The sequence below is a fragment of the Canis aureus genome, chromosome 7 (genome assembly GCF_053574225.1).
Source record: "Canis aureus isolate CA01 chromosome 7, VMU_Caureus_v.1.0, whole genome shotgun sequence".
Classification (NCBI taxonomy): domain Eukaryota; kingdom Metazoa; phylum Chordata; class Mammalia; order Carnivora; family Canidae; genus Canis; species Canis aureus.
In genome coordinates, this window is record NC_135617.1 from 65,333,628 (window position 1) to 65,348,404 (window position 14,777).

The 14,777-nt window shown below is 40.5% G+C and overlaps 1 protein-coding gene across 6 annotated transcripts in view; it reads left to right on the top strand.

Moving 5' to 3' along the window:
* The window catches only part of BTBD9 (BTB domain containing 9), a 416,334-nt gene that overhangs the window by 264,114 nt on the left and 137,443 nt on the right, over positions 1-14,777 (top strand). For all 6 annotated transcript variants that reach the window (XR_013383586.1, XM_077904166.1, XM_077904171.1 and 3 more), the window contains one exon: positions 5,460-5,569. Coding sequence is in view for 5 of the 6 variants with exons in the window: in XM_077904166.1 (XP_077760292.1) it covers positions 5,460-5,569 (110 nt within the window). In the remaining variant the exon portion in view is untranslated. The remainder of the gene's footprint in view (positions 1-5,459; positions 5,570-14,777) is intronic.

Below are 14,777 nucleotides of genomic sequence, written 5' to 3' on the forward strand. Positions count from 1 at the left end.
ATAATTCTTCCTCTCCCAAATAAGCAAATGCTGCTGAGGCCCTGTGCTAAAGCAGTAGAGGAGAATCTATAGCTCCACAGATCAGCCAGAGGGAAGATTTCCTAAGAGTAACAAATCTTTTCTGTTGCAACCTGCTTTTTCTAGAAGCTTTTTGTCATTCTGGCAGTAAACTGTTTTCCACTTGCTGCCTTAGCAACAAGACCTGAAGTCATTTCCCCCTCCAATCTGCGGTTTGATTATAAGAGCACTAACACTGTACATAGCACTGGAAGAAAATACCATCCTGGCAAGACCTGCAGACATTACCTGCTTCTTGGGTCAGAGAATTATTTATGTACATTCTTAGCATCACCTTGAAAGGAAGAGTCAAATGGGAAATCTTGGAAGTGAATCCAGACCCCTACATGGTCACAAGTCCCTAGCAAATGCTGAAGCTAAGGTTCTTGCTAGAGGACCACATCTGGCCACAACAGAGTTCTCTGCCGACCTCATAGGAAGAGCCAAAATGTCAAGGAGCCCTTCTTGTGCACAGTCTCAGGCTAAATCTAGTTTCCTCAAGAGTCTTTGTTTAACCCAAGAATATGAAATTCACTTTGAGAATAAAACTTTGTTTACCAAAGAGTAGAATTCTCTGGATTTTGGCTTCAGTTGATCTCTCGAGAGCTCATTTAAATATTTCTTACCAAGTTAAATTTTATCTTACAGTAGAACCTGCTCAATATAGACATTGATTGATCCTGTAACTAGAGGGAAAGGCTAAGTGTTAACACTGTAACCTCAGGTAGGCTTGTGGTCCACCAGAACTAAAAACTAGAGAATACAAAAGGATTTAAAGTGGGAATGTACTGGTTGCTATTCTCTATACTTTCTACTTTTCTGTACTTGCCTTAATATGTTAAAAAAAATATTTCATATGTGACTTTGATATGTGACAATCAAATCTGGTTGCATCCTGACAAGAAATGACAGAAAGATAGGTTAAGGCAAGGAATCTGTACCTTCCCAGAACAGGGGGAGAATGCGATGGAATCTTCAAAGCAGAATTCCTCTAGGTCATAGTATTGACATCTGTCTGCTAGGAAATGCTAATGTATTTTTCCTAATGAATTAAAACTCCAAATTAAAAAAAAAAAAAAAGAATTAAAACTCCAAACTTCTAGGGTTTGCACAAAAAAGAAACTTCTGTGGGTATGGGTAGCTAGACCAAATATGGGCAAAAGATTCTTTCCTTACTTCTTCATGTATAGCTGAGTCAGGCCAAGAACATTTTAAATAGACTTTTCTAGAAACTAAAAGCTTAAATAAGGAAATCCCATAGAGCCAGGTAATCTGCAGCCAGAATGTAGCCGACCTCTGTGGCCATCACACCTGTGCTGTGGTACCTGAAGAGGAAGGACAAGACTCTGTGTTCTCAAAGTCTGCCCCTGGGTGGGCCTGCCTCCTCCTGAATGCACCATTTTAACATCTACAGTTAGGAATAGTCTTCCAGACAACCAGGATTCTCGAAGCCCAAACCAAGAAATTTTGCATCCAGTGACCTCCTCCTTGAATTTCTGTTTAATCATATCCTCTTCTGCCAAGCACTGCATTAAACACTTTAAATTCTTATCTCATTTAAATATCTTATAAGGATTGTGTTATTGACCTCATTTTAGAGAGAAGAAAACTGAGGTTCAAAAGGTTTAAGGCTTTTTTTTTTTTTTTTTTGTCCACAGTGACAGAACTAATTAAGTGACAGGGCTGGGTGACAGACCTGGTTCTGTTAGACTCGAAAGCACACTCTTCAAAACTCTGTAGTGCCTTTCAATTTTAGAATGCTCTCCTTGGAGGTTTTAGATTTCATTTCATTAAAGAAGACAGAATCTCCTTTCACCCACAATATTATAGCTCCTGGAAACTTCTGCCTTGAAACATCCTGTTGTGAACCGTGTATGAGATCCAGTCTCCGTGAGTGACAAGAAGACAACCAACACAGGGAAGGGACGAGAATATTAGAAACAGACGGTTACATGAGGGCTCATGTGGACAGCATTCATCCTCCTCAGAAATGGCCAATCTGTTGCATAGCTGCCTTCTTCGGCACTGTTTAAGTTTTAATTATCTTCCAACTGTCTGAGCTGCTGTTGAGGATCAGAGAGAACAAAGGATGGCTGCTGTATTTTTCAGCAGTGTTCCTCTTTGCGCACTGATGAAGTCACTAGCTGCCACTGCCCTTATTATCAGGTTAAATCAGACTCTGACTGTGCTTTGGAGAGATGATGCTGAAAGGAGAAAAAAAATATTCATCTTAAGCTGTACCTCTTACGGTCTTTGGTGGCAAAGAAAATGTGAGATCTACTCCTGTTTAGGTATTTTACAACCCAGAAGCGAGTTTTGCTTTGTTTTGCAAAAAAGAGGGGGGGGGGGACCCTCTCCCATCCCCATCCCTTGGATTTTCAATAGCTTGGGCAACAGAAACTTCTCTTCAGCCTCAAGGATGCTCCATTGTGAGTGCCATGAAGGAACCCTGCTCATCGTCCATGATGAGTCCATGCCAGCCCCTCTCCCTCTAGGCACCGTTCATGGGTCCGAGCCTCTTGAGTTCTCAGCGTAGAGCTCCAGGTTCCCTTACTGGTCACGAAATTGGGGGATTTATGGAAGCCTATTTTCTTCTTCTAGTGCAGATCTTTGGTGAAGAACAGAGTCCTGTGCTAAACCACTCCTTGCTGGGAAAGAAGAGCATGGTGTCTTTCTTGTGACTTTGTTACCATTTTTTTTTAAATGCATATTTGAATAAAGACTTCATGCCATTTTTGTAAATTATGCTATAATTTTGTGGAGACTTAGAAAGTATTGTAGACCCAGAATAATTAAACTTGTTAGGAGCATTACGTGTAACAGGCTAATCAAGAAGTGTGATGTACAGTGGTGAATTGCTAATTTGACCTCGGGATTATGCAGCAGAGATAACATTATCTTCATTTATAGAGAACTTTTTATCTGGAAGCAGTCTCAGTGCTTTTCCAACCTTATATATTATCTTGTTTGTTATCACAAGCACTATCATTAAGGCTGTAAAATGTATTCCAGTACAATTTTCTGTTTTTAGTTTCTTATAATTGGGGGATGACGGAGAGAAAGGTTGCATATTTTCTCCCATTTTTGATATTTGGGCCAGGGTTAAATTTGGGAAATGAGTACTATCTAAAGTTGAAGAACCTGGTTCAACATAATGTTTTAAGAAAGGAAGAAAGGGAGGGAGGTAACATTACAGCATCCCCTTAGGTCATCCTGGACTATTAACCTTAAGAACTGCCAATGGGGACTCCCGCCTGGGTGGCTCAGTGGTTGAGCATCTGCCTTCGGCTCATGGTGTGATCCCGGGGTCGGGATGGAGTTCCACATTGGGCTTCTTGCAGGGAGCCTACTTCTCCCTCTTTGTCTCTGCCTCTCTCTCTCCCTCCCTCTCTCTCCCTCTCTCTCCCTCTCTCTCTCTCTCTCTCTGTCTCAGCCACTTCCAGGTTCCTCTACCTTGCACAGCATTAGGAGAGCTGCCTCTGCTTTGGTGGAGACTCGACCTAGGGAACAGGAAAATGATCTGATCAAATTCCCCAAACCACATTCCCTCCATTCCCTCCAAGGTTACAGACAGCAGCACTCAGGCTGTCATGACCATGAGCAGTTGAAAATGCTATGCTGGTTGTGTTCCTGTGGGTTTAAGGAAATGTACAAAATTAGATTCAGGCCAATGTGCCAGGCTTTAACACACCCCTTCCCTTCCAGAAAGTCTGTAGAGACTGTCAGCGCCACGAGTAAAGAACAGCACAACCCCAGTTCCGCACAGGCCATTTAGAACTTATTTTACATGAACCCCACCTACCCACCCAAACCCAGTAGCATCAGTACCTTGTCTCTGCCAATGAGGGCTCGAGAGAATAGATCAAGGCCAACCTCCTGCTTAACCAGAGGGCTCTGATGAGTGCAGTGGTGGCCCTGACTCTCCATACAGGAAGAATGGTGTCTCCCTGCAGTGGGCATGGACGCACTGAGCAGCCAGCCCAGGAGGTAGCATTTATATTGGTTATGAAGATGAGTGACCAGCTCATGCCAAGGAGCAGATGGCTAAATGAGGTGCACCCGGAATGCTGTGAGATTCATGCTTGATGGAACAGGAGGGAAAATAGCTCATGATATAAAACCCCAAATATAGTCTCCTTAATGTGACTTTTTTTTAAAAAATTGGCATTTACATTACACAGTTAACTTGGAGTGATGAGAAATGTAAGGGAATTACCAAATTAGTGAACGGCAATTAGCTCAGAAGTAAAATTATATCATTGAAGTCGAAGGTTGTTTTACACAGCAGAGGAAGGATATTACTAAAACCTTGCCCAGTCTGTCATCTCCTAATTGAAATGTGTTCATTTAATATACCCCATCCTTCAGAGCACATAGCTCATAATTTGGGAGAGTGTTATCACTTAATCTAGTTATTTTTTTTCCTGGTTCTTCCTTTGAATCCCAGTAAGACAGTGTGTGGCACATTCCCCAGCGATTTGTGTGACACTCAGAAGAATGAGTTTGTCTGTTCATTAACCTGTGAACTGTCAGGTCTCTTTGGAGAGTGAAAGGAACAAGTCACTCCAAGGTTAATGCTTGTTTGTAGGAGGTGAAGCCTCCAGGGAGATACAGAGGGTGAATAGGTCGGGATGCTCAAGACCTGCCCTGTGAAACTCTGCACTGTGTGTAGATGCCAGATCTGTGTGGCCAGGAGGGAGGCTGCAGAGTAGACTGTATCACCTCTGCAGATCACTTCCTCTGGTCAGGAGAACGCTTCCCAGCAGCCTAGTGGAGTGGGGGTGGGGTGGGGGTAGGGTGGGGGGAGAGGTTGGAGCCGGAGTGGGGAGCTGGCATCAGTATATGGGGTTAACTTTGTACAAGGATGTAGGAGCAGTGTTGAAATACAAAAAACTGTGAGTGGTTTTTAGTAGTTTCTGTGGATTTTTCTGTTAAACAAGAAGGCAATATTGATTTCATGCATTTGTCTCCAATGGATGAAATCTTTCCTTGAATTGGAAAACATTTGATTTGGCGAGTGTTTGTGCACCTGTGCACAGGCAGATTCCTAACCACAAAATGAGGATAGGAGGCATTATTCTCCAGCGTAAATGTCTCACAGACATAGAATTATACTGACATTCAGGGGCTGAGCTTGATCAGTACCTGGTTTGATTTTCTAGGTGAATCAGATCTAAGTTCTGCTTCATTCTCCGGAAAATGGTATCTCCCCAATTTTGCTGTAATTCTTCCAGGCTCAATTGGAGCTAACCCTCAGGAGCAGATAGAGGGTCTGAAGTCAGGTTGATCTCCCTTAGTCCATGCCGTGGTACTCTGCATGTTTGCAGTATCTTATTCTATTGTCTTTGGATTGGTTGTGATGAAAGCTCATTTTCTTCAACAAATGTTCTCTTTACCCCCAGGTATATTCGAATAGTTGGGACCCACAACACAGTGAACAAGATTTTTCACATTGTGGCTTTTGAATGTATGTTTACAAACAAAACCTTCACTCTCGAGAAAGGGCTAATAGGTAAGTATTGCAATTACATTTTTTAAAATATATGCCTATATATTTGATCTTCAGATACTATACTATCTCATTAATTCATCTTAACCCACCTCTTAATCAGCTTTGACTACAACCTGGTTGCTTTGAATGCTTTATGGCTGAGTGACATAGGGGAAGTCTTATATTTTTAGAAGTAGTCAAAATAATAATTCTGATAAAAAAGGATATAAATATTGCACTAGGAGTTAAGAATTGAAAACGTTCAAGTGATGCATTCAGATTTGCTATGTGGAAATGCTTACAGTAGTCTGGCAAAGCCATTTACACCAAAGGTTTTTCTAATTTAATGGTAGGTAAGATCAGGGAAGTCTGTAGAATATTGATCCAACGCTCATGCTTTCCAAGGCTATGGAGGTATTTTGGCCTTTGGATATGAATGGTATGCTCGCCATTAGAGTGTCACTTTTTTGTGGACACATCAGTCCATATTTGCGCTGTTTAGCCAAGTTCACCTCAAGAAAATGCCTGCCTGTAATTTAAATAAGACTAGAGTAACTGAACTGTCATTGTGAAATTCAGGTTATCCTGTGGGAAATACTGTCCGACTGATGTTTCAGAAGAGTATTTTTAATTTTGGTTTAGTTGCTATTTGGTTGTTCTCTGGTGTGTTGTGTTTTTGTTTTAGGTCATATTTAGTTTGGCATTATGTATAGTCCATCCCAGGTCTTGACATTTTAGATACTGGGAGTGACTTTTCCTACCCCACAAAGATCCTAATTTGACTGACTAGATCCTTGAATCTGTCTTTATTGCAGCTTCTTGGAAAAGGGACTCTGTATGTTCAGGTACCCCTACTGTGTACCATCTAAAAGAGAATTCTTTGCCTTTATGATGGGATCCATATCTCCTCTCCTTCCGAGGTCCCCTCCATGCTGGGACACATAACATACTGACACATGTTCTGAAAACACAGTGACGACTAGAATGGAAAAGATGAGTGTAACTTACAAATTGTTCACTAATTCTTGGAATGGTCATAAGACTAAATTTCCTTAATACCTGCTGTATCCTAAATGTAATCCTGTACTTCGGGAAATTTGGAAGAATAATGTTAGCCAAGTAGCAGGAGTAGACATTATTCTAATGTACAGAGAAATTTTAGAGCTCAGCTAAAATAAATAAGTTGGTTTTACCTTTGTTACAGAAGTAACTTTTACTATTAAATATGAGTGTTACTCTCTGTCATGACTTATAAGTAATTTGCAAGTTAACACTGCCCAGGCATTACCTGAGATTATCAAGGCTTTTAATTCTGTGGGCTGTATGGAACTGTGGTGATAGATGACTGCAGGGAGAATACATCTTTGCACCAGCTACCTGTGTTTTCTTATAGACTGTAGGCCTCACTGTGTATGTGATTATGTAGTTAGAGGTGTCCTTACTGAGAAGGATCTTAGAAACCCAGCCACCTCCATAGTCACAGCATTGGTACCATTTGACTACTCATTCCAGCCCAGTGTACTGTGTTCTTTTTTTTTTTTTTTTTTTGGTACTGCGTTCTTGAATATGCTACATGGCAGGCACCATCTACTTAAATCAGTCTCCTGTTCTTAGTGGGGGGAAGAACAGGTGGATACCGTAATTATCCAAGAAACAGGTCTGTTTGGCATGAGAGGCCATTACGGGATGAAAGTCAGGATCAGTTGTAGTGAGGGATGCTGTTGTGGGTCTGCATTTTTCTGTCCAAAATGAACTTGTCAGCATCATCGGAAGCCATAATGGTCTCAGGCATTGTCAGAGGACGAAAGAAGACTGCAGAGATGCAGGAATTGTGTTTGGTTTCTGGTCAAACACTTTTCTTCTAGCCCTTTCCTATGATGCTCACAAGTTTGACTGCAAAGAGCACTGCAATCATCTGCCTGTCATCGTCCCTCAACTGAATGGGAGCAGTGGGGCAGGTTGGCAAGTATAGATGTGCACTTGTTGGTAGATGGCCTGTGGTGGGATCCCTTCTGGCCCTCCTCGTACCATCTTCACAGCTCAGAGCTGTCCCCACGCCAGGCAGACAGGGAGGTGGTGTGAGTCGTGAAGAGCATGGGGGATTTCACTATCCTTTGTCTGACATGGCAGCTCTGCTTAGTTTAAAGGGGCATTTGAAATAGCAATGACCAGTTTTCTATATTGATGATCTCAGATGCATTTTGGCTGCACACAGGCCTCAGCCGGTCACCCTACGGGGACCACCGAGAAGGGAGTGGTCCTCTAATTGGAGCACAGTGTACTTCAGAATCACCTAAAGCCACTTACAAATAATAGCACTTACTCCTTCCAGTGTCTTGTGAGATATACACTCCTTCCTTGAGAACCCCTGCTATCCACTCTAACTTTTCATGGGGGAAAAAAAAAGTAAACTGCTGCAATTATGAATAACTAGTAGGGTATATCAACCCTACTTTTATGTTTTAAGATTCAGAACTTCCCTCTTCCACAGCTCCTGCTCTTTGTCTCATAGTTCAGGCTACTCTCATTAGAGCAGTACTCTCCTTATAGGGCTCAAAATTACTTTAAAAATAGGCGTTTTTTTTTTTTTTTTTTTTAATGAGATTTTAATGTTATTACTTAAAACATAAAATGATGCCAGGGAAAAATAAGCTTTGTAAGATTTTAGTCTTGTTTCCCACCAAAGGGTTTCTTTCCCATTTTTGTTGGTAGCATGTCATTCTTCATGCATCTTCACTTGTACAGGTTCATGAGGAAGCCTTGGAACCCTGTGAGTTCATATATCCATAGGAATGGGCCCCACCGTGACGACACTGACCAGATCTAGGTGTCAGTCTCTACCCACAGTGCTTCTCCCACTTCATCTGCTACTGCCACCACAGCCCCTTCCCATTTGGTGGCTGCTTCTAGATCATGTTGGGCTGTATTCTCACCTGGGAGAGCCAGCCAGTAATGACTGTCTCCTCTTTGTTAGGAGACGTTTATAGGAATCGCTAATGTGCCTTACCAGTAAGGCATGGAAGGAGAAATTAGAATAGATATGACCACTATTTTATAAACATTCAGTCTCCCACAGGACACGTTTGCTTTGCCTTGGCACTCCACCTTGTGATATACATATGACATTTGCCAAGGCCTTTCAGATTTTCAGAATAATTGCCAAGCTTCCTTTCATTAAACCTTGTATTTAAATTCACCTCTTTGAATACCCTATTACTTATTCAGGAAGAAGGAATAGTACCCACCACCCAGCTTAAAGAACTGTTAACTCACAGACAACCTAAGTTTTATATATATGTTACCCACTTCCTCTCTGTCAGATTATTTTGACACCAATCCCATATGATAATTTTATTATCTTATCCGTAAATATTTCAGTATGTATCTCTAAAAGTAAGACTCTCTTTTCAGCCATAATGACAATATCGTTATAATACCCCCAAAATTGAACCACTTTCAATTTATGGGACTAAACAAAATGGATGTATTTTAATCATTTGCAGTCATTATTATTGACATTCAAATTGTCCCCATCTTTAGCCTCTTCATATTGGCTCTTGAGTCCTTCTGACATGACCTGCATAGACCTTAGCAATTTTTTGATCTCTGATATGACATGACATCCCAGGTTCATTTTGTACATTTCCTGCACCAATCTGTGATCAGCCATTTCTTCAAGAAACCCTGGTTCCTTCCAGTGGGAAATGACGTTCAGAAACCTCAGTGGAAGCACTTGCTACTAGGTTGGTTACTATTTCTAAGCCTCTCTGACAGATGAAACTAGGAAATACATGCACATTTGTTTATTTATCATACATTTAACAGGTAAAATATATCATGAGTGCATGCTGACACTTCTAAGTAAAATTCATATAGAGTTTTTGTTTAGCCTTTGATCTTGCAGCTCCTTTTTCCTGTTCTAAAAATTTTAGTGACCAGTGATACAGCACAATAATTCATTTGCCTTGTCCCTAGTACATGCAAAATAGTCTCAGAATTGCAGTATCAGTGCTACCATATGGTTACTGAAAATAATTTAAGACTTTTGCAGTTATTTTGAGGGCCCTTAGGATATATCCCACTAGAGACATATATTAAAATTACTGTGTTATAAAGTCATCTAAAATAATTCTTTGTGTGGTCATGCCACTGTGTCAGTATACAGGTGGATTCATTTACTCCATTTTGCGTTCAGTGTTTGGTGATTACCTTTAAAGATTTTTTTGTTTTGTTTTGCAACTACGTAAAATACAGACATGGCTCCAAAATTACATCTACAAAAGAGCTGTATTTAGAGAAATCCAGCTTCTATTCCTGTCCCATCTACTCCTATAGGTGATTTCTTTTCCCCTTTAGTTTTTTGGGATATCCTTCTATTTTAAATAATGGAAAAATAAGTAAATTTATATTATATTTAGTACCCTCCTCAACATTCTTGAATAATTGGTAGCATACTACATGCTATACATTCTTTCTTCACTTCTTGTACCTTCTTGTACTTAACACTCCTCCTAGAACCAGCTATCTGGAAGGATATTATGCATTCCTTTTTCTAGCTGCATGGTACTCATTAGAATAGGTGTATGGTAGTGTATTTATTCAACTACATATCTATTGATGAACCATTTGGGTTGCTTTTAGTTTTCTGCTCCTACAAATTGTGCTATTGCCTTGTGCATAAGTCTTTTCCTATTTTTCCTCCTATATCTTTGGGATAGATTCCTAGAAACGGGATTACATGGTCAGAAGGTAAATGCATGTGTAATTTTGCTTGATGTTGCCAAATTCACCTCCATAGGGATTATACCATTTTGAAATTCTCATTGGCAATATAGAATAATGAGTTTCCCACAGCCTTGCCAATGGAACATATAGCCAGACTTTTGGATTTTTGCCAGTTCGATAGGTGAGAAATAGTATCTCAGTGCAGTTTTAACTGCATTTCTTCTATGAGAGAAATTGAGCATCTTTTCATATGTTTAAGGGCCATTTGCATTTTTTTCTTTTTTAAATAGCTCTTCTTATGAGTCTTGTAGATGAATAGAGAAGATGCTTTTAGTAAGACTTGGGGAAACAGTGAACACTTTACACTGATATTAGAGTGTGATGAGTGTGGTATTTAGCATTACATGAGTCAGGTTTCCCTTCTTAAGGTCTCCTAAGTTCTTCTGGAAAACATAAGTTCTCCTAAGTCCTTCTCCATCCTTATCCTTGACTCTGCTGCCGCTTAAGAGATAGTAAGCTAGAGCCCCACGCTCTAGGCTCAAAATTCAAGGCTCTTTAACCCTTTTAAAGAATGAGAAGCTTCCATTAGCACCTTTATGCCTTTAAGGGTTACCTCTGTGTCTACCAGGATGGATCCACAAACACCAGTGGCTTTCTGGGTCAAGTTTCTTATTAGTAATTGATGTAGGACAACCAAAATAGGCAGCACACACATAGGAATTCTGTTGCTGAAGCTCTGGGGACACACTGCTGCTGCCACCCTGGAACTATACGCTGACAGAAACATTGGAGCCCCTGTTCATATGCCACCAGAACCAGATAGAAAAGAAATGTTTCCTTTCTTCCTCCCACCAGTGTCTCACAAGTTTCTGCTACTGGCAGAACTTCACCAAAAACCAAGCTGGCAAGCTTGGGAGATGTGGTTTGGGAGCTTTAGCCTCTGAGATACAATGTAGAACAAAGAAGGGAACACACAGATAGAAAGTACCAAAGGGGCTCCAGACATCAGGAGACTTACCCTCTGACTCATGGTAGCTAGAGAAGCACATTGGCCAACATGTGGAGTGGAGAACAGTGGACAAAGACACAAGCAGAGCACAAGAAGGTGAAATATTTAGTCAGGCTGTGAAGGGATGAACATATTTCTTGCCTCATAAGATAAGGCTTTGTGAAGAATGGTATTTTGAGCTGGGCTTTGAAGAATTCACTAAACTCTACAGAGCATTACAAAAGGCTGATTTACATAGCAATAAGAATGTCCCCTCCAAAGGGCTGGAAGCAAGAAGTAGAAATTGGTGGTCTGTCCTTGCTACTGTCATCTAAAAGTATTTTGAAATTATAGCAGTATGTTTAGAATTCCGTAAAGTTCCCAGGGAAATAAACAGAAATATGTGCTGTGAAGGGCTTTTGGCATCCACTGAACTAAGGATACACTTCTGTGCTTTGCAACTGTGTTTAAAAAATAAGTGTCCTCTGGAGCAAAAACAGAGATGTGAGAGTGGGGGTGGGGGCTCACCACAGGCTGAAGGTGTTAGAATGTGGCAGAGAAATCAATCTGCTTGAGTGGCAGAGGGGTCCTAAAGACCTTAATGCACATAGTTTCCTGAAATGACACTACTGAGTCTGGACTAGTCTAGACCAAGAGGTGATGCTTCTCCCAGCCTATTTCTCTAACCAGATATTAAGGCTGGTTCTAATTGCCACTGAAGCTTAACTTCTTTATCTACTGTAAATTACTTGGCATTAAGCAGACATTTATTAAGAGGCTGCCAAGTGTATCTTAGGCACTGGGGATTGAAAGATACAGAAGTGTAGTTTCTGCCTTGGAGGATCGTATGAGCTAATGGAGGAGAAAGATACTTAAATAGAAGGTGACAACACAGTACAATAGGTCCTCTGTTGGGAGATCACAGCAGATGCTATAGAAACACCAGAAGGGCGGGGCACCTAATCTGAGTTCAGGATAGTGTCAGGAAAGACCTCCAGTGAAGGCAATGAATGGGCCAGTCCTTGAGCAAAGACAGAAGGTGGTGGAGGGTCAGAGGAGAATCATAGAACATGGTCAGAGTGTGCAAAGGCCTGTTTATCTCTGACCTCCTCCAAAGCCAGTGCTTATTCCAGTGGACAAGCTTGCATGGGGCGGAGGGTTGGCGGTGGAGTAAGAGTGAAGTTAGATGTGCTCTCTCCCCCTTTCCGAGGAGAAAGTTCAGCACTACCTTCTTACAGGATCTTAGAGTTCTACAAGAAATCAGATGAAGTGAACAGCCCACAGTGACACATACTAATAGTTTATTTGCCTAATATAGTTTTGTGCCCCCTACTCTCAGGAAGCGTATGTTTGCCAACAGAAGTGAGCTCCAGTTCTTGTGTTGAGGGTAGAGTGAGGGTATGATTAGAAAGCAGTTTTACTCATAATCATGTGTGATTCTCAGTTTAGTATATGGTCCTTCGTGTACATTTATGTTTCATTTTCTTTTGTACCTGTTTTTTTTTTTTTTTCTGATGGTGTTTTGTTTGAGAATAAAAACCTGGGGAAAGCTTTTATTGCTCTAATTTTATAGAATTTGCTCTACCTTATAGGATTGATTTTTGGGGGTTTTACTTATATATCCCCTTGTTATATAACAGTGATATAGTATGAGTGGGGGTGGTCCAGGTAAATGGAATGTGTGCAACAACTTGTTTCTAAATGGGACATCATGGAGCACATATCCAATATTATGCAACCAATGCAACCATATCACTCATAAACCACAGTTCAGCCTCAGACTGGCATTATGAATAGCCACGTTGTAAATAGGCAAGACATTTCTGTGGCATTGACTATGAAGGATGTTCCAGTGGTAAAGAAGATATAAAATCTAATTTTGTTAGTCTAGTCTCCAATTTAGTACCCCAAGCCTCCTCCCCAAAACCTGATAGGTAATTTTTTAGTGTAAGATTTGAAATAGAAAATACAAATATATATTCTTGTTCTCCCCTTTTTATTCAAAATCATAGCACATATTCACATGTATTTTTTTTCAGTTAGTGTTTCTTAGCAATCTTCCCTTACCAGTACACATAGAGCTTTCTCATTCTTTTTATTTTTACATTTTTTCATTATTCTTTTGAATACAGGTGCTGTAATTTATTTAAACAGCCCCCTTTGATGGACATTAGGTGTTTCCAATCTTTTACTATCAGTAACAATTCTGTAATGACCCATTTTGTACATAGTGAGGTTTAATCAGAGTGATTCCAATAAAGCCTAAAACAAACAAACAAGCAATGCCCATTATAATTCCCAGGGCCAGCTATATAATTTGCAGGGCACATTGCAAAATGAAAACGTGGAACCCCTTGTTCAAATAGACAGAATGCCTTGAAAAGTACTTTTTTTTCCTTTCTCTTTTTATACATTACTCAGTGTTCATCATGTTAAGTGTACTCTTAATCCCCTTTATTTATTTCATTCATTCCTCTAACCTCCTCCCTCCTGGCAACTACCAGTTTGGTCTCCATATAAATCTGTTTTGGTTTTTTTTTTGTCCCCTTTTTCTCTTTGTTCACTTCTTAAATTCCACATATGAGTGAAATCATATGCACAAGCAGGGGGAGCAGCAGAGGGAGAGGGAGAAGCAGGCTCCTTGCTGAGCAGGGAGCCCGGTACAGGGCTGGATCCCAGGACCCTGGGATCGTGACCTGAGCCGAAGGCAGATGCTTAACTGACTGAACCACCCAGGCACCCCTGTGTTTTTGTTTTCTTTGGGTAAATACCCACCAGTGGAATTACTGGATCCTAGGGTAGTTCTTTTTTTAATTTTTTGAGGAGCCCCCATTTCTACAGTGGCTACATCAGTTTGCATTCCCACCAACAGCCCAGGGTTCCTTTTTCTCCACATCCTCACCACACTTGTTGTTTCTTATCTTTTAGATTCTAGCCATTCTGACAGATATGAGGTGATATCACACTGGTTTTCATTTGCATTTCACTGATAATTAGTGATATTGAGCATCTTTTAATATGTCCGTTTTATATGTCTTCTTTAAAGGCACTTTAAAAAATTTTTTTTTCTTTCTTTTGCAGTCTTTCTACTTGGCATGTGTTTGGGATTTTTTTTCAACAACAGATTTATTTTTTTGAAAGGAATGGCTTTTTGAGGAGAAAAAACATGGGGCAGAGGTATGGAATAGAAAATAAATACAAATGTAAGCTCTTCTGCTAATTGTTTTATAACCATAACAAATTCATTCAGAGAATGAATGTTATGTTGTACATAACAACATAATAAAGATTCAAAGACTGAGGTGTTCCCTGAGGCAGTGCTGAAGATTTCAGTCTCTGGTATTTGAAATTAGGGTAGCTCTCTGGGCATGTGACACAGCCTCCTACATCTGAACAGAAGAGTGGCCACTTGGTCCAGGCAGAAGTAGCTGAAATGTTTGGTTTTATGTGTCACAGAACTACCCTAGTTCTCCCTACCATGCAGTGCCAGATGGGGTTGTACTTTTTTTTTTTTTT